The 22,260-nt window shown below is 45.0% G+C and overlaps 1 protein-coding gene across 3 annotated transcripts in view; it reads left to right on the forward strand.

The window, feature by feature from the left end:
• LOC116423883 (zwei Ig domain protein zig-8) overlaps positions 1-22,260 on the forward strand; it is a 181,490-nt gene that overhangs the window by 153,530 nt on the left and 5,700 nt on the right. For all 3 annotated transcript variants that reach the window (XM_076367777.1, XM_076367767.1, XM_076367782.1), the window contains 2 exons: positions 5,814-5,977; positions 7,996-8,152. In XM_076367777.1, coding sequence (XP_076223892.1) covers positions 5,814-5,977; positions 7,996-8,152 — 321 coding nt within the window. The remainder of the gene's footprint in view (positions 1-5,813; positions 5,978-7,995; positions 8,153-22,260) is intronic.

Consider the following 22,260-nt stretch of genomic DNA (forward strand, 5'->3'; position numbering starts at 1 on the left):
TTGTGTTTGTGGGGTGTGCGAGAGATTAACCCCTTGGCGTGTGATTTCTTTCTGAAGTCTGATCGGTACGGCTAATTTGTCATTGATAATTTATTGGAAAGAGAAAAATTCTAAGCTTATGTTATGCCTATGTTTCCTTTTAAGTGTAATAGTTGATTATAGGAATAATATTTACTTCGAATTCGAATGAACTGAGTAATATATATGTTTGTTGAGTCATGTTGAAAATCTTCACCATGAGTCTCGAAGGGCAAGGGGTTAACCCCTTGGCTTATGATCTCTTTCTGAAGTTTGATCGGTACGGCTAATTTGTCATTGATAATTTATTGGAAAGAGAAAAATTCTAAGCATATGTTATGCCTATGTTTCCTTTTAAGTGTAATAGTTGATTATAGGAATAATATTTACTTTGAATTCGAATGAACTGAGTAATATATATGTTTGTTGAATCATGTTGAAGATCTGCACCATGAGTCTCAATCGTTGTAGGCCAAGGGGTTAAAGTGTGAATGAAGAATGTTTATAACCAAGCGATAGGAGTGTAGGCATGCGAGAAATTAGGGTGCAAATGAAAAGTGTTTATGATCGAGCGATAGGGTGACTGAGAAGAATTAGGACCGAGTGACAGAACTTGAGAGATCGAGGAATGAAGACTGTTTTGGGATCGAATGTTAAAGACTGTGTGAGAGGGTGAGTGCAAGAGGAAGATAGAATAATTGGGAATGAAGTAAGATGCGAGAAGGCAGCGAGGAAGGCAGTCGGAGACAAGTTGGAGGAGTCAAGAGTATTAACCCTTTGCACAAAAATTTGTCAGTAGAAATATTGAATTTATTTTTATGGGATATAGATGATTTTTTAAACCAACTTAACGAGAAATCTATTCACAAAGGGGAACAATGGTATTTTATTTCCACATTTCACGTATCGACAGATTACTTAACGTTAAATACGAAATTTTACAATTTGATGCACCAATCAAGTGCTGACTGAGAGGGACCTTTGTACTGCAAAGGGTTGAAAGTGTATTAACCCTTTGCACTCGAAAGTTTTTCACTAGAAATACGTAACATTTTCCAATGGTATGCAGACGATGTTCTTTGAAACATGTTATTTCAATATTTTATTGAATATATATTTTATTTCAATATTCCACGTATCGATGCATTATACAAAGCTTAATATTACATGCAAGACTTTATAATTTTGTATCAAATCAAGCGGTGACTGAGAGTCACCTCTCGAGTGCAAAGGGTTAAAGCCCAGAGACTACTGCTCATTACACCTCTCCTACACAGTACCCTGAAAATCCTACATATCCGCCCCACTTCAACCTGTTTCTCACCCCTCACGCTTATTTTCTTGTCTAATGAATTATCTGGCCGTGTCTCAAGCGTGTGACCATTGTTCTCTCGTGCTGCAATTTCTAGGTACTAAGGATTTATCCTTTCCTTTTTTCTCTTGATTTAATTCTCCTCTCGTTCCTTGCTCTTGCTCGTTCTATTCTTCTCTTCCCTGTTTTGCATATGCTCGTACCTGCTGCTCTTTATTCTCAACTTTATTCTTATTTACCATTTCCTTCTCGTTCTTCCCCTTCGTCGCCCACTCTCCTTCGAGTTATTTCTCCTCGCGGAGATCCCACTCGTTTCACTTGCCCTTCGTTCGGTACACGAGAAAGTAGGTCGCGTTTTAATATACCGGCGAAGCTCAACGCTCGACTCGCGGTAAGTGAATCGTAATTGTGATCCCTTTGGGACGAGTCGTTCCGGGCCTTTGACCGCTCCGCGCCAGATTTTCTGCTGCCACCCACCTACTTTCCACCGTCTCGTATACCTTCTTCAACTGTCCCGCGTGCTTTCTCTCGCGAGATCCCGGACTCAGCGAATTTTAAGCGACCCCCTTTGCCGAGGTGTTTTTCACGGGCTCGGCGGTCGAGTTGGAAAAGTCGCGGCATTGAAACCGCGCGAGAAATATCCTGATTATAACGAATTCTGTATAACGCGCCAACTTCGGGCTCCTATGCATTTCCATCGGCTAACGCGTAGATCGCATTAAGAGATTAATGAAACTTCCCCTCCACTCCGAGACAAAAAGTATCTATAATTAAGAGACATCTCCGTCGGATCTTCGTTACCGTGCGTCACCGAAGAACGTGTAAATTTGCGCAGAGAACTGTCGACCGACGGCGGGGATGCAGAAAACTCGCAGTACTCTTTAGCCGAGGATTGTCATGGGAATTCCTCAGGCTGCGAAGTTGCTCTTTACGCTGCAGCCTCGCAATATATTCGCCGAAACGTTCTGACTGGGCGAAGTTGCTCGAAATACGGGCCACGATTTTCGACGCGAATTAATCGCGCAAAAATGAGAGAAACGTTGCAGTACTCTACGACTGATTTTTCATTTTCACAATGTTCAATCCGAAATTTCTTTAGTTCAACTCCTAACGAGTGTCTCGATCTTCAGGATCGCGTCTATTGAGCCAAAGATCGAGGAGGCGCATTCAATTTGAAATGCATTTCACGGTAACTAGGGATTGTCCCGGTGAATGGTTAAATAACGAACACGATTAAAGGAATACTTAGACGGACACTTAGAAGTGAAATTATGAGAAATTCCTTCTGACTCGTCCCTCATTAAGAACTACCCTGCATTCGCTTCAGTTTAAATGGGTCTCGAATCGAATGCGAATTATCGAGCCGTCAGAAATAAAATCAAGCGGCGTGGGGAGGGAAGCATCGCGTCAGCGTGGCTGGTCGCCGGAGTAACGGAATACTGGGGCCGCGGGAGAGGCGAGAGAAAGATAAATGGAAAAGCGAGAGAGAGAATTCGATTTCAGGCGGGAACTGGAGCGCGCGAAACGCTCTCGCGGCGAAAGAAGCACGCGTCGTTTCACGGCGGCACGCATATTAAACGAGTACTTGGCCCGACCCTCTAAATTAAAATGTACAAACTTGACAGTACGTCCCGCGGTGCCGCCTTCTTTTCCGTCTGTTCAGCGGGAAATACTTGTTCTTTGTGTCTCTGCTGAATCTGCGGGGACCGACGCTCGCATTAATTAAAACCATGCAACGTTAACCGGGGTCAATTAATCAGAGCATTCTACGCAGTGTACTCCTCTCACCTTAGAATCCTCTATATAAAACATCCCCACTTAGGTACCCTTAACAGAACTTCCATCCGAAAAAATAAATAATCTCCAATCTTCCTTCGTTCTAATTAGAATCAGACAAGCTTTAATGTACTTCATTAACCAGTTAACTGTGGAATTTAGTTGGAAAAACTTCTCGTTCTGCGCGCAATAAAATAAAAAAATGGAGCGTGTACTCGTCGAACGCAGGACGAATGCACGTAGATTATATTTTAATGAAAGATCAAAGCGAAACTAAGAAGAATTACATATTTATATGAGAAAATAAAGAATTCATCGCTGAAAGAATTAGTATCATATCAAGCTTTACGATGACGTGTATACTCGTCAAACACAGTTAATTCGTTAAAATCCGAGATTAATACTGAAACTACACAGCAGTTCAATTGACCTTTTAACCTTTAGCACTCCAGATGGTTTTGGAATGTATCAGCAACTGCAACTAATTTTTATAGTATCCCTATTGAAAATGGAAAATACTATAACATTTGTTAGATCCTTTAGTTTCCTTCTTAGCACAAAATTTGGATGTGTGAAAAATCTAATAAGTATAGGGTAGTTTCTTCAAGATTCATTAAAATATTTAATATTTTAACTGGTGCAATATTGGAGCTTATAGAGTTCAAAGGGTTAAAATTTCGCTACAGAAACTCCGAGAGTGCATCTGTTGAGACTTTAATTGACTTACAATTCAATTTGCGTAGTGCTAAATGAATCTTTAACACCAGAACTAGCAAGTTCTTGCAAATATTCATATCTTCGAAGCATTGAATATTCGAAATGATTTTGGAAATGAATAGTTTCATTTGAGTACTATAATGGGTGCCCGAAGAAACTGAAAATAATCTATTGTTACAATTTTTATAGGAATTGCATATTAATCGCATTAAATGCTCGGTAGTTCTAGTGTCAATAATTTCTCAGAGAAACATTTGTTCCTTCCAATCACTGCAAAAAGAAGACATCAGGCATGGTCATTTGACCCGTCTTTACTGTTAACCTTCAAACCAAAATATCGAATCGTTCATTCCCCTAAGAGAAACACTAGATTCTATCCAGCGACAGATTATCAAAGACAAGACAGCGACTAGCGTCAATTACCGGGTGACCGCGATACGCCAGACGCCGGCCTGATGCTGTCAATTAAAAAGTTCGCGGGCAAAGTTCGTTTTCCCGTGGCGCGGTCGATCGTTCCGCAGCCCGGCGAACTTCCGCCGGCAATATTTCCAGCTGCGAGCGTAATTAATTCGTCTCGAGGGGTGTTTTCATCGCGAGGGTCTAAGGAGAGGAAGCCGATCGTCTAACGAAGCCGTCAAGAAACCATGGAATCTCCGATTGATCCCCGCGATTCGCGTAACTTGACCCGGTCTTTAGCCGCGCGTACACACGCGCAGCGTGTAACGAACGGTCCCGCGGCCTCTCCGCAGCGTGCGGAAACGTAAAATGGATTTAACCCCTCAGCCCGTCGACCGGCGGGTTCTCGGCCCGTTCCGCCGGGCCCGCGTTGCAACGCTGAGTAATTACTTTCTCGGTCCTCGACGCAACGAGCTGCTTAACGTCACTTCAAACAGCCGACTGTAATTTGTTTATTTACGTCGACCAGCTAGAAAGGCTGCCGCACGCGTAATGTATTTGTCTGCTCGCCGGCGGATGAACACCTGAAGGATTTCGTTCGCCGGCGAGTTCCCCGTAATTAGAAAAGAATTCCTTTTGCCCCGGAGGGACGTTACGGGATTAGAGAAATCTTTTGAAATAAATTTCGCGGAACGGCGCACCGGGTCGCCGTGTCTCAGGAAATACGGGCTTCCCATGCAAATCGCAACATTTGTCTCGCACGTCTGCCCTTTTATAACTGATTCTACTTAAGACGGAGTACTCTGCGGAGCACGCTCGTAGTTTCTTGTACGTGTACGTTTGGAATTCTGTGATCGAGTCGAATAACTAATAATCTCTTAACCACTTACGGTCGAGACGCTTCTGTTACAGGAACGTCAGCGACGTGTCACACGTCGACAGGCAATTGTCACAGAAATGTCAATTTTCCAAATTGTTTTGAAAGGTATCATAATATGCAAGATTATTAATAGACAAATTTAGTATTTATACATGTGTAATCTTATCACCAGTCGATGCATTTTTATATTCTCTTCTGGAACAGTTGGATTACAGTTGAATTACAGAGTTACAGTTGAATTTCTTTACACCGCAAGTTAAAGTTCTTCAAGTAGAATCAGTCATTACTCAGACACTTGTATCCGAAATTTGATATTCCCGATGTCGAAGCGGTAAATTGAACAATGATTCTTCCGGTGTTCGCCGAGTTTTCTCGTCTAAACTCTCTACTTGTTAAAGCAGAGCTGTTCTAACTTTAGCGCCGTTAATTAAACTTAGTCTCCGGTGTACACTGTTCTCTTCTAAACCGTAGACGAACGACAAGTATACATTGGAGCAAACCGAGCAGACGATCCATCTCTTTACGAGCGTGGCATATTGTTGCAAATCACAGTGCCGGGCGAGCGAGGTTTTAGAGAGACGAGAATACACCGTTTATAATGAGCTTGACGAACACCGGTGCCGCTGACGAACCATTTAACGTCGCCTTAAGCCCGTCTAATCTCGCCGGCAGACGATGCCGACCCGTCGTATGATATTTGCCCGTGTATTGCAGGTTACGAGAGCACGGCGCCAGTTGCGGCTATAATGGGCCCCAGGGAGCAGAGAGTGGTGGCGGGGTCGACGATCACTTTGAGGTGCGTCATATTGTCCCCGTATCAGACGCGGCCCATCAGGGGCGTGCAGTGGCTACGGGATAACAAACTCCTAACATTCCAGGTAAACCACCGCCTTGTTCTTTCAACCCCTTCGCGTACTATTTACTTTCGCCACTGAGCTCATGTACCATTTTACTATCGACAACTTGGAAGAAATGCAACAAAATTGTCCATACTTCAAGTGGAAATTTTGTTTGATAATACAATGATGATAGCAAAGTAGTTGTTCGCTTTGATCCGTGGGTAATGAATAGCATCGATTGTCGTTGAAGTAGTCTAGAAATGATGTATTGCAAGGGGTTAACTCTTTGCACTCGGGAGGTGACTCTCAGTCACCATTTAATTTGACACATGGAAACTATAGAATATATTTAACGTTGAACTTTGTATAACGCCTCCATAGTGAAATATTGGAATAAAATAGCTTTGCTCCTTGATATACTTGTGTTTTCGAGTTAATTTCAAATATCGTCTTCGCTTCAAAAAATGTTAAATATTTCTAGTGGGAAATTTCCGAGTGCAAAGGGTTGAACCTAGAGGATTTAACCAGTCAACTGAATTTAGTTGGAGAAACCTCTCGTTCTGCGAGCAGTGAAATCGAAAAATGCAGCGTGAACTCGTCGAACACAGGACGAATGCACGTAGAGTATATTTTAATGAAAGATCAAAGCGAAACAGAGGAGAGTTACATGTTTATGTGAAAAAATTCGTCGCTGAAAAAATTAGTATCATGTCAAGCTTTACGTCTTTTTTAATCTTCTTTTCCTTTTTCATCCTTTGCACTCGGAATTTCCTTTGCATTTCTTCCTCGATATGTCTGCATTATTACGTTATTTTATTCGAAATGCATTTGATGAAATTGTTAGTTTCTAGAGAGCAATGTGAACGATTCTTCTTACTTAATTTTGAAAATAATAATCGAATCTATTTGAAAGATGCCTTGACGAAGAAGCCACCTGTGAATAAAACTGATGCCGAGTTCTTTCTTATTTCTTCCATTTTTCATACTTTCATCTTTTATTTTCACCAGCCCCTTCATATTGTATTGTTCTACTTTCTTTTATTTTTTCGGTTTCCTTGTTTTCTTGTTCCACTTTCTCTTGTTTAAGTTTTTCTTACTTTCTTCTATTTTTTGTTCTATCTTTCATTTTCGACCTTTTTGCTGTCACTTTTTCTACCACTGCTGATTCCCTTTCTTCCCCACTCATCGTCCTTTCTCCTTTTGTCTCCTCTTCCCCTTCCCATATCGTTCTACCGTCTTTCTCGACAACACTCAGCTCTTCGGAATCCGGACACAGTCGGAAGAGGCACGGTCGTAAATCATAGCGGCGACAGGGTCGAAAGCTCGCACGAGAATCGTCCCTTTCGCTTGACATTTTTGTTTACGTGCGTGGAATCCCGTATCCGTACGACGAGCGCGGAATTGAAATCGTTCTCGCAGCTCCCGCGGACGGAAAAAAGGTTTCCCAACAAAGGTGTATAAATTAAATTCGCAGATCGCCGGACTACGTCGGGAATACCTCGAATGGAAATCGAATCCCATTGAAATTCCACGTGAAACATTCGTAAACCTCCGTGAACGCGCGAGAATCCGTAGTCAATGAACGAATTCCGTAACGAACGGATTATCCGTTAACAGGTTCGCGGGGGCGCGAGCGCATTACTCAACGTTAAAAATAACTGGCGCGCGTAACGAGCGGGTATAATTATCAGCCGAATTGTTCCCCCGACGAAATGAAAAACGCGCGGGTTAAGATCGGGGTCGCGATACGAGGGAAACGGTCGAACATTCATCTCGCTGCTGCGAGATTTCCGCAACGCGCTCGCGCCGGCCCCGGATTTATGACGAAATTACAAGCCGTTAACAGTTCCGCGGGATTTATGTAATTTTCCGGTCCCGCGGTATTTTTCAATCGCGATATTCGCGCGGTCAACAAACAGCCCGCGGGACGATGCGCGTTTCGCAAATCCGACGGTATTAATTGTAAACATTCAACCGACAGAGAGAAAGAGGAGAGAACGAAAGCGGCGGCGACGCGAAAATTTCCGTTGCAATTTGGCGTTTCGCATTGTTTACAGGCGGCACGAGGCGGTATAAACGTGGAGACGGAGAGAGGCGCGGCGCGGACGGTGTCCGAGTTGACGTTGGCGGTGGTCACGCCGAACGACATCGGGAAATATGCGTGCAGACCGACGGAGGGACGCGCCGACACCGTAATGCTGTTCGTCGAACCAGGTTAGCGTCGAAATTTCCCTAAAAATCGCCCGGTTTACGGGCAAAGTTCGTCGGATAATTTCATTCCGGTTTTCACAATGTCCCCTATCGGCGACGGCAAAGATTTACAGAGAACGTTCCACCAGCGCCAGCAAACACCGACCGACTGTACGGTCACTGACAAATAAAAACCGTCGAATACAATGTTCCCGTTCGACGCTTCGTTCACGAGAAAATCGAACTTTGAAATTCGCTTGGGATCGCTTATCGCCGACTCATACCACTGAAACTGGAATTCCCACCGTTCCGTTTCAATTCCTCGCGTTTTTATACGATCGAAATGACTGTGGAACATTCCGTTACAAACAGCGTACACTACGTTACAGCATCATCGAACTGAAATACCAGGAAAGAGTAATTCCAGGATAAAGGAACAAACCCACCCAACAAACCATTAAACCATTAAACCATCAAGCCATCAAACTCATTTTCCACCGTCACAATCTCTAACAATCTTTTCTAATCTCCTCTCGAACGAGTTTCCACTCCGGCAATCAAATCTCGCGCGAGGAGCGACTAAATACGATTTACATTCGATTCCCGGCCAAGTGGCGGTTCCTGCCGAGGAAAAAGAGGAAACAGGGTCTGGCGAGAAGGGATGGGTCCATGATCTAAAGTCGCGTCTTAGGATTACTCGAAACACTTTAAAGTTTTAAGGAGGCGGCGGTATTTCACGGCGGGGCTATTTGTCTGGCTCAGCCGGTCGGTTCGCCGCGGATCGTCGTTCGCGGCTGCGGGAGGGAGAGGATCCCGCGCGAGGAACGGAGAGAAAGAAGGCGGTGCCGTGGTAGCCGGTCACCGGCGAAGGTAAAGGAGAGCGGCGGCGGGCACGCTTGCATGGGGAATTCGCAGCCAGTAGTCTCTATTATCGTGAATTCTCCTTCGGAAGTTATTGCGAGAGGAAACGGGCCGCGGGGCGTCGCATTTTTCCCGGGCGACCGACGACGCCCACCGCCCGCGCGCGGCGTGTGCACATACGCGCAGCACGCTCGCTACTTTCCCCCGTCGCTGGCCGCGCGCGGCCGTAAATCAGAACTTCGCCGAGTCGTTTCGCAGTTTTCGCAGATTGCGAATTTACGCGGTTTATAGGCGGCCAGACAACGACGCTCCCTCGGGATGGCAACGCTGGATACCGAGAGGATTTGCTTCGGGAAGCGAACGTGAATCGCGATGAGTAGAGTGTCTTCTTGATTAACTGATACTTAATGAATGGGACTGTCGTTCTTGGGGTTTGAAGGTTGGAGATGTTGAAGTGGAATTTGGACGGTTGGAAGATTGGTAATTATTTTGGTAGTTGGGAAATTAAATAGTGGGGGTGATTAGGGAATAAGTTAACCTTTGCGGACGAATGTCGGCATTTTGCTGAGATCAAAGTTCCATGTTTGGAATACTCAGTTGTGAACAAAGGATTTAACTATGCGAACAGCAAGGAATCAGTACAATTTTCTTATTCTCTATGATTTAAGCATTCAGTGCTTAATTTAGTTCAAAAGGTTTTGTATACTTTCAATCTTCGTCCGCAAAGGGTTAATAATATATTTCGAAGGTCTTTTGTAATTTTATAGATCTGAAGTATTGTTCCGTCCGACGCGGAACAAAACGGAGAAAATCCTCGAAGGTTCGTTTATGATATGGACGTGCCAACAAATTTACTTTCGGGATTAGCCTTTTTCGAACTCAGTTTATTTATTTTAGTTACAAGGGGCAATCGCACCCTAAACCATGAGAAAATCATTTAGTTAATCCGCGCATCTCCAGACAATAGTTTTGGAATTTTTGTCGTTCGTACAGACAACCGACCATATCATAAACCGGGAATTTCCGAAGGGTCGACGCGAACCTCGTTCGTAACGGTTCCGCCAGCCATGCGTCAACTTGGAGGAAATTTCCAAGGCATCGGCAAATCTTCGAGGATCCCTCGCACGTGGCCATTGCCCTCACCCTTGCACCAAGAGGGCTGGCCAAGGGGCGTCGTCCAAGACGCCCCCGATTTTTGGAATTATGTGCTGATTGGGTATTTTCAATTTCCCAATCAGCGCACTCGACACAAAACCTGTAGGTGTCGTATAAAAACACCTACAGGATCGCACTCGAGAGGTTTTTTACGCTCATTACAAGATAAGTCGCTCAACCGTTCGGAGTGACGATATCTCAGGTTTTTTCGCTCAATCGTTCGGAGTGACAATCTCAGAGACTTTTTCTCATTGCACAACGTTCAGTCCATCGTTCGGGACACATAAGTCGCTCAATCGTTCGGAGTGACGATATCTCAGATACTCAATCGTTCGGAGTAACGAGATATCATTCATTCATTCAAACAGTAGTCAGTCCATCGTTCGGGACAACTACAACTAGTGATCTGATCTCAACCAGTCGGAGATCAGAATTGAATCAGTCGATTTCTGAAGAAATTCGTAAATCGACGCGTCGCGAGTATTAACGAGACCTAAAGTTAAAGCTGGGATTTACAACCCCAGCCGAGGAATTTAATCCGCGTTAGTATTCGTGTACGTGCGACGTCGCATTTTTCGGTATCTCGAGCCGGATCTACTACGCAACATATTTTTGGTCCTTCGAGCCGGATCTGTGACGGTACAAGTATAGAAGACTTCTCGTTTGTACTGCCACCTTAGTTTTACTGTGTTAGAAATAGAAAATGAAACAGGGTGATTGGAAAATATTGAATAGTAAATGCTGTGAGTCCACAATTTTCTACAGGATTGATAAGATACAAAAACCTTTTTCAGTAACGAAGTCGACAAAGAACTTAACTTTTAAATTAATATCATGCAATGTAAAGATTCAACTATTCAAACAGCAAGAAACTAATATACAGTTTCTCTATTCTCTACGGTAAAATCCACAGGTTCCCTATACTCTAAAGAATCTTCGTCAAAGGGTGAAAAGCGCGCGCGTATCGAGTAATACGCTCCGCGCGCAACTTGAAAATTTGCACGCTCGGGTTCCCCGTATGATGGAACGTTCGGGCCAGTCGTTCGTTATATCGATTCAACAACATTTCGTCGTCGCCGCGCGCTGCGGCCGTTTATCGATCGCTGCTGATAAATCAGAGTTCCGCCGATTCGCCGCACGGTTTTCAAATTTCAGATTTACGCGTGTTTACGGGCGGTGGGTTTCTGCGATCGAGTAACCGGTTTCCCGAAAGAATTACCGTTCGACCGGAATTAAACGCGGCCGTCGCGATGCCTAGGCGCGGAGATGATTTTTACGAGCGCGCGCGCCGACGGGAATATCCTCATAAATATCGCCGTAAATATCCCGTAAGCGTCGCGTCCCGATGAAACACAGGCCCGATCGTGGCGCGGAATAAATTGCGGCCGCGGAAGTGCACGGAGGAATGATTAACAGCGGCGGGCCGGCGTCGCCGGCCGCTAATTAAATTGTTTCAACGGACCGGCGAGATAACGAGATTCGACGACTTAATGGGAAGAAGAATAAAAGAGCGTACTCACGTCGGCGGGGAGGAGGGACGACTTCATTCGGAGACAGCAATCAGGCCGGGGCGAGAGTCCACCACTTCACAGTTGGCAATCACTTCGAGTTATCCACCTTAATAACAGAACTTATCACTCCTTGCACCCTCCTCGAAGTTCAAGCAAAGACTGAAGACAGAGCACGGCAAGTTTCGAGAAATTTGCTGCGACCAATCGGGGTGGGAGGTTATCGGAGACCAATAGGGGCTGATTGTACCCTTGCCCCCGAGGCAGACGGGCAGGCATATTTCTGTTTGTCCATTGTCTGAAACTCCCCCGAGTTTGTACTTTATTAGCTGCGTACCTATTATAAAACCTCTTACCCTCGATTCCTCTCCCTCGTGTCCTCTGAGTGTTTGCTGTTCGTAAGGGCTCGCGGTAATGAAAGTGTCCTGTAGTTTCCAATATTTCCAAGTATATTCTATTGTCTTAACTGTTATAGTTCTACGAATAGAAAGCAGAATCTCATGAAATCATACGTAGGTTTGCGCTTATACACGTTTCCAAAGAGAGAAGAGTTATTTAAGCCCTCAGTCAACCATGAAAATCAAGTGTCCCGAATTTCTTGCCTCCGACGGAGTTTCACGCGCGATAAATTAGTCGGTCGCGTGACCAAAAAGTGCGGCGTTCCATAACCGAGGAACACATTATTGTTCCCGCGATTATTTCCCGCGCGGAAGTGATCAAAGTTTCGTATAAAGCACGAAAGCGTCGGGTCGAGGCTATAAATCAGAAGACCGGCGACGCCGCTCCACAGATTGCGAATTTTCGCGTTTTATCGCGAGCGCGGAGGTGTTCCCATCGGCGGATGGGATTAAAGGCGGCTGTCGAGGCGATTTTTATAAGCATCCGCTGTCTCATCCCGTAAACATCGCCGGCGAAATTGCCCGGAGCACGGCCAATCGCGTGTAAGGCGTGAAAACGAGCTCGATGCACCGGAATCGATCGTCTTAAATAACGAACCGACCGGTCGGTCGGTTTTATTAATCGATCCCTCTTCCCTCTGCCACGTGGCCCGACGAAATCGACGTCCCCGTGATTAATTAATCGCGGCGGGCCGTAAAGGCTGCCGAGAAAAATGACTTTCGGCGACTTTCTGACGAACGTCGACCGGCGGACGCGTTCTTCATTCATTTTTCAGGATTCGACGACTTCTACGTTGCTGACGGATTTACGTTTCATCGTATTATCTTGGAACAAAGAAACATTCGTTTCATAAAAACAAATGAAACAATACACTTAGAGATACGAACATTTTAAGTGGAATTTTCCGATCGATTAGTAAACACAGTGATTTTTCTATTAGTTTCATTTATTCTATTCGCTTCCATCGAGATTATGCATACAGTAAAAACATTCATCTACACAGTTATATTCTACAACCATTTCCTCCAAGTACTACTCCACAGTACTCGAATATTCATTTCCCAGAATATATAAAGTCACTGCAAACAGTCAAAGACAATCAGAGTTCACGAGTATTCAGACATCAATCGACCCATTCACGAGCAATCGTGCAACTTTGCGCTTAATTATCGCTGAGCTTCGTTCCAGACGCAACAATTCACAAGATTCTTCGATCATCGATTCCCGCGATTCCCTTCGATCATCGTTTGGTCATCGACTGCGGTCGAAACATCGAACAACGGAGTGAGCGCGCACAAAAAGTAAGCCGGTCGAGTGCGGCGCGGCGCAAAGGCGAGTTTTTGCCAGCGGCGGCCGGTTCCCTCGGTGCCGGGGCTAATTCTTATGCGATCGTAAATAACGTCGCGCATATATCAAAAGTTGCAGCGAGTCGCGAGGCGTTCTCGCCAGTCGTCGCCGCGATCTCCCGCAACAATCCTGTCTTATCCGCTGCTCCCGTTTCCATCTCGGCGCGCTCGTTCCTCGCCGATCCCGGAAACTCCCCGGCTACCCGGTGACAGAACCTGCCAGAACCACTTGCAGAAGCGCGGCCGGCCAGATTAAAGATACAATTCCGCGATTCTATTAATTAAGAAAGTTAATTACGGCGGAATTCAATTTTCCTAATTGCACATCACCGGGAAGGAGTCCTCTCGAGGCGAACCGTGCCCGATATCCGACCGCCCCCTGCCCACTCGTCTCGAAAACCCACTCGAGCCGTCCTCAACCCCTACAATTTCACCTTACCCCCCCTTTTTTCTCGATTTTATTTTCCCCGTCCCCTTCCACCGAGCCGACGTTCCGTCGACGGATCAAACCGTCCTCTCGAGGACACTCGCTTTGAGCTTCAGGAGGATCCCCGAATTTCACGAGTTTCACGGGGTAATCTCCCGGAATCTGTTCCCGAGGGCGCGAACCTTCGCTTTTCTTTGATGTTTGTTTCGGCACGGAGATTCTCATATTTGGCCCGTGTTCAGCGGCTATTAAGGAACCACCGTGGTGTGGATTTCAGCGCCGTTGTGTTCCGTGGCCGAGTTTAACGGTCCGCGGGAAAAATTACGCCGAACACTCCGGCGAGCTGTTATCGCGCGGAAACTCGGTTTAAACGGTTCCACCGCTCGACTCGAGTTCTACGCGCGGCAGGCTTTTATTATTGGGCTCGAACGAGGCTCGTGAATCTTTGATCTTGTCGTTTGGAACGCTCGCTGATCGATTTATGGGACTGTTAACGTTTATGTCGCTGGAGAATTAGGTTGTGTGATTTTTAGAGATCCGTTGGCTAGGAACAAGTTGCATTTTATTCGAGTGCCGGATATTTTACCTCGTTTATCGGTGATATTCGCTTTATGGAATGGATAATGTTATATCGGTACTTGTTGGAGGAGTTATGTATTTCATTCTCTAGTGACGAACGCAGTTTCAGGCAACTTTATTGCTTCAAGTACCGACGATTTAGAGATACTTCTCTAATGTTAACTCTGCGAACGGGTATCGGCATTTCGGTGAGGCAGAATATTCATACTTGAAAGACTAAGTCGCAAACGGATGATTATTAACAATTACTTTCCTTCTTTCCTATTAACCCCTTGTCCTACAGCAACGAGTGAGACTCGTGGTGAAGATTTTCAATATGATTCAACAAATATACATATTACTCAGTTCACTCGAATGCAAAGTAAATGTTATTTCTCTGTAATCAACTATTATACTTAAAAGGAAATATAGGCGTAACATATGCTTAGAACTTCTCTATTCTTCCAATAAATTATTAATGCCAAAGTGTATCGATCAGAGTTGTAAAAGAAATCATAGGCCAAGGGCTTAATCAAGCAATTAGCACAATTTATCTTCATCTCTCCAACTCGATCCAACCATCTACACCGTAAAAAACAAATATTTAAACCTCATCCTTCCGCTCGCCATCCCAGAGAGCAACGCCTCTAAATCAATCCAAAACCACATCCCCATCCTCTCGTCCCAAAGCACGCGTAAATTTCTCCAATGACTCCCAGCGAGTGACTGAACGACCCAAGTTTACCGTCCGAGCGGCGAGCCTCTCAATTAGGAAAGAAATACACCTCCCGAGTTCTGGCAAGAGGCGCGGAAAGTTTGTCAAGCGTTACGGAAGACGGATAACCGGCGCGTTTCCACGGGCTTACGGGGGATATGTAGGCTAACCTACAGTTAACCAGGCGTCGTCCCGGTAATTCCGCACATTGTTATTGATATCTGCGTCAGAGAGCAACGGGATCTCATCGTTGACCTTAATAAGGCTCTCCCGCCGGCCGTGGGGATAGTTTAAGGTCGAACGCTGCCGGGCCTTGCGAATCGAGCCTTAAGAGGAACGGCGGAGAGAGAGATCGAGAGTGAGAAAGATCTTGAGAGAGAGGGAGAGAGAGACAGAGAGAGAGAGAGAAATCTTGAGGAGAGAGAGAGAGAGAGAGAGAGAGAGAGAGAGAGAGAGAGAGAGAGAGAGAGAGAGAGAGAGAGAGAGAGAGAGAGAGAGAGAAACAGAGGGAGACGGAGAGAACCGGATCACCGGTTCGCCTCGGTTGGCGGCCAGCCTTACTGGGTCAGTGGTAGTGGTAATGGATCGTATAAATCAGCCATAAGTGCCCGGGCTAAGCTAGCCTACCGGGCTTACCAAAGAACTCTAGATCACAGCGGCGCGGGAGGATGAGGATGAATAGAAGCGCGAGGGATAAGGCGAGCGGTACCCGGTTGCGCTATCAGACGCTACGAATTAAAATATATAATGCAGTGATTAAGGAAAATTATTAAGGCCACTCCGCCGCGAGCGGGAGCGAAGGCGTTTGAACGATCCCCCGGGAACGAAAGCTTTATTCGCCGCGAATTAACCTGGCCGGCCATTACCCGGCTTCACCCGCGCTAATCGATCCGCGATTACTCTCTCATTGTTTTTCTCTGTACCCCCGTTAAATCCGCGCGATTACTTCATCGTTCCCCGGGTTTATCGGGACGCGCCGGACGGGCCGGTCGATTATTAATCGCTATTCTTTCGACGGTTAATTGCGACAGATAATAATAATGAGGCCGGACCCGCGGCCGTTCCGTCTCGCAGCTGGCCATTAGTTTTCCAATTATCACGGTTTCCCGGGCAATCGTGCTATCGAACGAACGAACCGAACCGATCGGTCCATTTTTTTTTCCTTTTCTTCGGTATCTTCGTTCCACCGGATCTCTCCTCGGGTGTTCCGTTGGAAACCGTAGATACGATGATGTTAAGAGATATAGATCCAGTATCTCAGTGGAATTTTCGGGAGTTTTTCTTCGTTGAAGTTTCAGATGGTTCTCGTTCTGTTCAGGATTCGTTTCATTTTTTCGTTCCTTTTCTCGTCCCGATGAGAACGATCGATGCGGAAGGCTTCCCCGTTGTCGTCACGGGATTCCGTGCGACGTTACACCGTCCCCGGATTCGTGAACGATCTACTAGCTCCGAAAGTTGCGCGAGTGCCACTCCGGGTCTAGTTTCCCGTAGGACCTCTTCGAAATTGTCCCGCGTCCTCCGGACGATCTTTCTTCGAGTGCGCCACTCCGACGTTGCTCGGGAAATGCTCGGGGAGTCATTAAACCGGTCGATACTCGAACCTCGAACGAACACTTCCGCGAGCACGGAATAGAGAGACAGAGAGAGAGAGAGAGAGAGAGCGTTACGCTGCACGCAGGGAAACGACGGGACGTGACGCGTTTCACAATCTCCGCGGACGAAGGAATCCTGGGGCTCGGTCTACTTGCGATGCAAAATTCATTGTCGGCCGTGATCACCCGGTATTGAAATAAAATTCGGGATAATAGCCGGCTAATTGATAACCTGACTGCAGGGCCTATGAATTCGTACCGGCGTCCCTGAAATTTAGTACATACAAGGAGCCTTTTGTAGATGTTGAAGGGGTTTCATTGGAAGCCAGAGAAATGATCTTCGATATTTCAAGGAATATCGTTTGCAGATATTGAAATCAAATATACATTATATTATTAGAGACTATCGAGAATGGGACGGAGTAGAAATTGCACTAGTACGTTACGATTTCCTGGTCATTCAGTTTACTTAACCCTTCAGTTTACTTAACCCTACACTCTATCATTAGAGACTGTCGAGAGTGGGACGAAGTAGAAATTGCACTAGTACGTTACGATTTCATAGTCATTCAGTTTACTCAATTCACTTACAGCAATCAAAATTACACTAGTATATTACGATTTCCTAGTCATTCAGTTTACTTAACCCCTTTGCTTACAATATCGTGAGACACGTGATGAAGATTTTAAATACAATTTAGCAAAAGTAAATATTACCCAAGCGAATGCAAATGAAATATGTTTCTGTTATCAATTATTATATTTCAGAGCAAAGATGGACACAGAATGTGCATACTTTTTCTCTTTTTCCAATACATTATTAATGACAAAGTTATTGTATTGATCACAGAGAAATAAATCGTAAGGGGTTAATACCTCGTCTTACAGACTCCATTAATTACAAATAGAATGATTAACGCTTAATGTACCAAAAGTATTTTTAGCTCACGTACGCCAAAATAATACTGCAACATGTACAAGTGTAAACAAATTCACAGAAGTGACTTAACTGAACGTGTTAATCGTAAACATTACAATAACAGTGATAAAAATCATAAAATGATTTCCACCATATACAAAGCATTGGACACAAGCAGGCAAAGTCTTCCGTTTACATGCCGGCATTTCTCACGGGTTAATACACAGAAAGATCCCGTTTCCCAAAACTGCAGTCTCCGCAAAACGCAGAAGAGACAAACATTCCCCATAAATCCCGAAGGCAGCCGCACATAAGCGACAAAGCCATCCGCCTCCCAATCGAGTGTTTCCTTTCATCGCCGAGCGACAGCCTCCGCCTTGATATATCCCGGTGATCCGTCGCCGAGCAAGAAATCCCGTTCCGGGGCGCGACGCGAATGCCCATCATCGATCCGCGTAAACTAAACGCAGCGGCCGTCGCGCGTGGCGTCGAAAGCGTTCGCGTTCCGCGAGCGGCGTGAATTTTTTAATAACGCCAAGACAGAGCGGAGCGAAAGAAAATGAATTCTCCGGGCGCAATTCGCGCGGATATTCGGTGTCTGAAATTTAATAACATCGCGGCACCGGCGAAACATCGCACCGAAGGGGCCGCGTCGCGGGGAAAGGGAGCGCGGAGAAAAAGGCGCGCGAGCGGGGGACAGAAATGAAATTTGGCGCCGTATAAACGGCAGCTCGGGGAGTCGTTAAGCGTTAAACTCGCTGCGAACTTCCTATCCGGCCGCCCGACGCGCGCACACGTGCGCGCGTATATTTAAAAATCTCGAAAGCGGCCGTGAATCTCCTCGGAGCCGCGACAGCGACATATTGGAGCGGCCGGGGCGGACTCGTCGGACGGAAAATAATGTCGAGACTTATTACCGCGGATGTCCGGACGTCTTGCGCTCGCCAGGCGGAGGACTTCGCACGGGGATTCCGTTCGGGCCGGCGTAATAGAAATTCCAATGAAATATCGTCAAACGGACAGCGGGACATTCAACGCCATCGGGAGGGATCCGTTCCGCTCGCGGAGTTGGAAGGTTCGTTACGGAAGCGTCGCGGCTGCTGACTCTTAACACGTTAAACGCCATGCCGGTCCTTACGCACTGATGTGAGACTAAATATTTTGCTTAGGCGACATCGGCTTTTGTTCAGTCGATGCTTGAAAAAAAAGAATATAATATTTAGAAAAAGTTAATGTAGTTTGTTAAAACAGGGTAAACAGAGGTGTGGTTTGCTTTTACATTCATTGCAGAAGGTGCTAACTTTTTGTGTTAAATTCTTTGCCACCTTTGAACCTAATATTCGGGAATTATTATTATCACATTGAGAAAACTCCGGTCCTCACTATAGTGGCGCGTCTTTCAGAAAGATGACATCCGCGAAAGCCACTATAGTGGCGCGTCGTGCCTAAAAGGCTAATTCCCTGAGTGAAAAAGCTTCGTCGACTTCGCTGTTTCGTTTCTCTTTATGCTGGCTTAATACCGGCTTCCCGAAAATACAACGTCGAATGTATTTGTAATTAGGGAACCGCCGCGGCGCCTCGCAGTTATCAAAGGGGAAATCGTGGTATTAATGTTAACCCGCGGTTCCCTGGGAATCTGGTAGGTTGATTCGAAATTGAACGGTCTGCGAAGGTTAGGAGTATTCTTCGGTGCGGCTGACATTGGGTTGAGGAAATTTTCGTTTAGTTGGTTGGGCACGATAAATGACAAGGGCAAATTATTTTGGAGAGAAAGGGCGAGTTGGAATTAATCGTTGACACTAGAACTACCGTACCAGTCAAAATGACTGGTTTCGATTTTCTTGTTCAGCAATTATTGATATCTTCGAAGCATTGAATATTCGAAATGATTTTGAACATAGTTTCATTTCAGTAGTATAATGAATGCCTGAAGAAACTGAAAATAATCTATTGTTACAATTTTTATAGGAATTGCATGTTAATCGTATTAAATGCTCGGTAGTTCTAGTGTTAATGGTTCGGTAGCAGTTTTTATATTATATTGTTTTGGGAATCGATGGATGTTGATTTTCTTTAATATTGATTTTTAGATGACAATGTTTATCTTAAAGGAATCTAACGATGGCGACGAAAGAATGTAGAAATCGTGTAGTAAAAATATTATTAATTATCTAACGAATATGTTACTAAATATTTACATCCAACGTCCACCTTACAATTCTTCCCACAAAATGGCAGGCTCTGTCATCGATGATCAAGGAAATCCACCTGTTACAATCAATCAAAATTTCACTCGAACTGCAGAAGCGAGGCTGCCCAACGTCGGAATATTTCACTTAACGACTATCGATCGACCGATCGATCAGCCAATTAAATTGAAATCACGCCTCGCCAGGATCCTTCGACACGAGCCAAGAGGATAATCTTGGCCGGCCGATAAATCCCGGGTAGGATTATTTTCACTTTCGACCGGGCCGCTCGATCAGCCCCGGTGTCATTGACGAATATTCAACGCCGGTGGCCGGAGATCACCGATTAATGCCGAGCAACGCTAACCGAAAATCCGTCGATGCCCTGCCACTCTAATTAAACGGTCAATTGACCGTACCCTAGCACGCCCCAGCCAATTAACTACCCCCTTGATGCCTGCGCGCCGTACAAAGGAGACGGGACAAGCCAGATCGCGCCGCGCCGATATCCGGAATCCGTCGTGATCTTCCGGAGCAGACTCTGGTCTAAGGAAATCGTGTAGACCGCGATCGATATGTTGCTCTGCCACCGAGGATCTTCTAGGAGAAAGAGAATTTTACTAGAAACAGTATTTCTTGACAACTCACAATAAAACACTGACTAAATCAAACAGCACACACTATTTATACACTCAGGTTCTAGAACATTCTTTCATTACCATGCATTAACTTCACATATATTTGGAACATTCTAGATTCATAAGAAACAAACATTATTAACCTAATCAATATAGAGAAAATCAATACAGTCTAGAATATTCCAGTGCTTTGAACATTCATTCAAAAAGCGCTCACACAGTCGCGTCATTCATCTATTACACACACATGCAAATACATCCATTCCCATTGTACAGATTAATTTTCCGATGGAAAAATATCCACGTACTATTCTCGCATAACTTCGTTACAAAGACTTGCAGAATGACTTTATGAAACAAATTGCAAAGTTTGTTAGAGTTAGTAAAAAGATAAAAAAGCTGAAGTGTCTTTACTCTTTGCACTTCAGTTTTTCAGTGGGACTACTGAATATTTTCTAATAAGTTGCAAATGGCATTTTCTGAAATTGACTTGAGAAATCGCGAAAAGAGTCACCAGTTTGACTTGGAACGCTTTGAGGATAAACGGTTTTTCGGGCTTTCGACACCGTCTATTAACGATGAGAGTGTCGCGTGTGCCGATCACGTGTCGGAAACGTCTGCGGTTTCCAATGGGGTTTGCCGGCTGAGGATTACTGTGTTTGGAAACAGCTACGATGCGGTGAACTTTGCGGTCTCTTGGGATTGGCTTTCATGGTACACCCTCCCTACGGTCACGCTTGGTCGACTGCTGTATAATCGCGTTGCTGTGCCATGTGTTGAGTTGGATGACGTTGGATGGGGCTTGGGAGAGAAGGGATGGCAGTGGCTGTTGTTCGTTGTCATGGTGCTGGGGAGCAGGAGTGCGATTGTATTAAGGGAGACAGGAAATGCTAATAAATATTAATAATATAGTAATGAGATTTTGGCGCATAATTGCAGAATAATGTTCATAATTCATTCTAGTTTTGATGAAAGAAGGAAGATAATAAATAAGACAGCTATCACTAATTGAGCCAGAAAATATTAATAAATATTAATAATATAGTAATGAGACTTTGCTGCATGACTCGATTGCAGAATAATGTTCATTATTTATTCTAGTCTTGATGAAAGAAGGAAGATAATAAATAAGACAGCTATCACTAATTGAGCCAGAAAATATTAATAAATATTAATATAGTAATGAGATTTTGCTGCATGACTCGATTGCAGAATAATATTCGTAATTCATTCTAGTCTAGATGAAAGAAAGAAGATAACAAATAAGACAGCTATCACTAAGTAAGACAATAATAGAATCGCTTCTACCATTCATTACAATCTCTTTGATAATCCCGATGTCGCTATACCGATAGAATCCCGTCACCATAAGGAAGACAGATTCGACGCTTTGTCTAAGAAAAGACAAACGATCTAGGCCACCCGGTGAGCAAGTAATAGGAATTAGGTTATTCAATGAATAGGGGTCACTGATTAATGGTAGATCTCATAAGTCTTCTCACACAGGCACATCAATGTCTATCCCGTGCACATACCCAAAGCAGCCCTCGATGACTGTTGATTCACCCCACCGGCGACGTGAATTTCGCACGGCCCTCTAAATGATCATGAGTCTCGGCCCGCGTTTAGCTCTGACCGTTTGTACCCTAGAAACGGAAGCTAACGTTCTACAATCAATCATCATCGATCGCGCCCAGATTAAATGGGATCAGCGTCACAGACGAAGCGCTACAGGTTCATGGTTCGCTGGAACCGAACCTTCTAATACGGTGTTCCGATACAGTGCAGTTTGAGCCGCGTTGAATGCAACCCTTCGCTCATTACC

Source organism: Nomia melanderi, chromosome 1 (assembly GCF_051020985.1).
Source record: "Nomia melanderi isolate GNS246 chromosome 1, iyNomMela1, whole genome shotgun sequence".
NCBI classification, from domain to species: Eukaryota; Metazoa; Arthropoda; class Insecta; order Hymenoptera; family Halictidae; genus Nomia; species Nomia melanderi.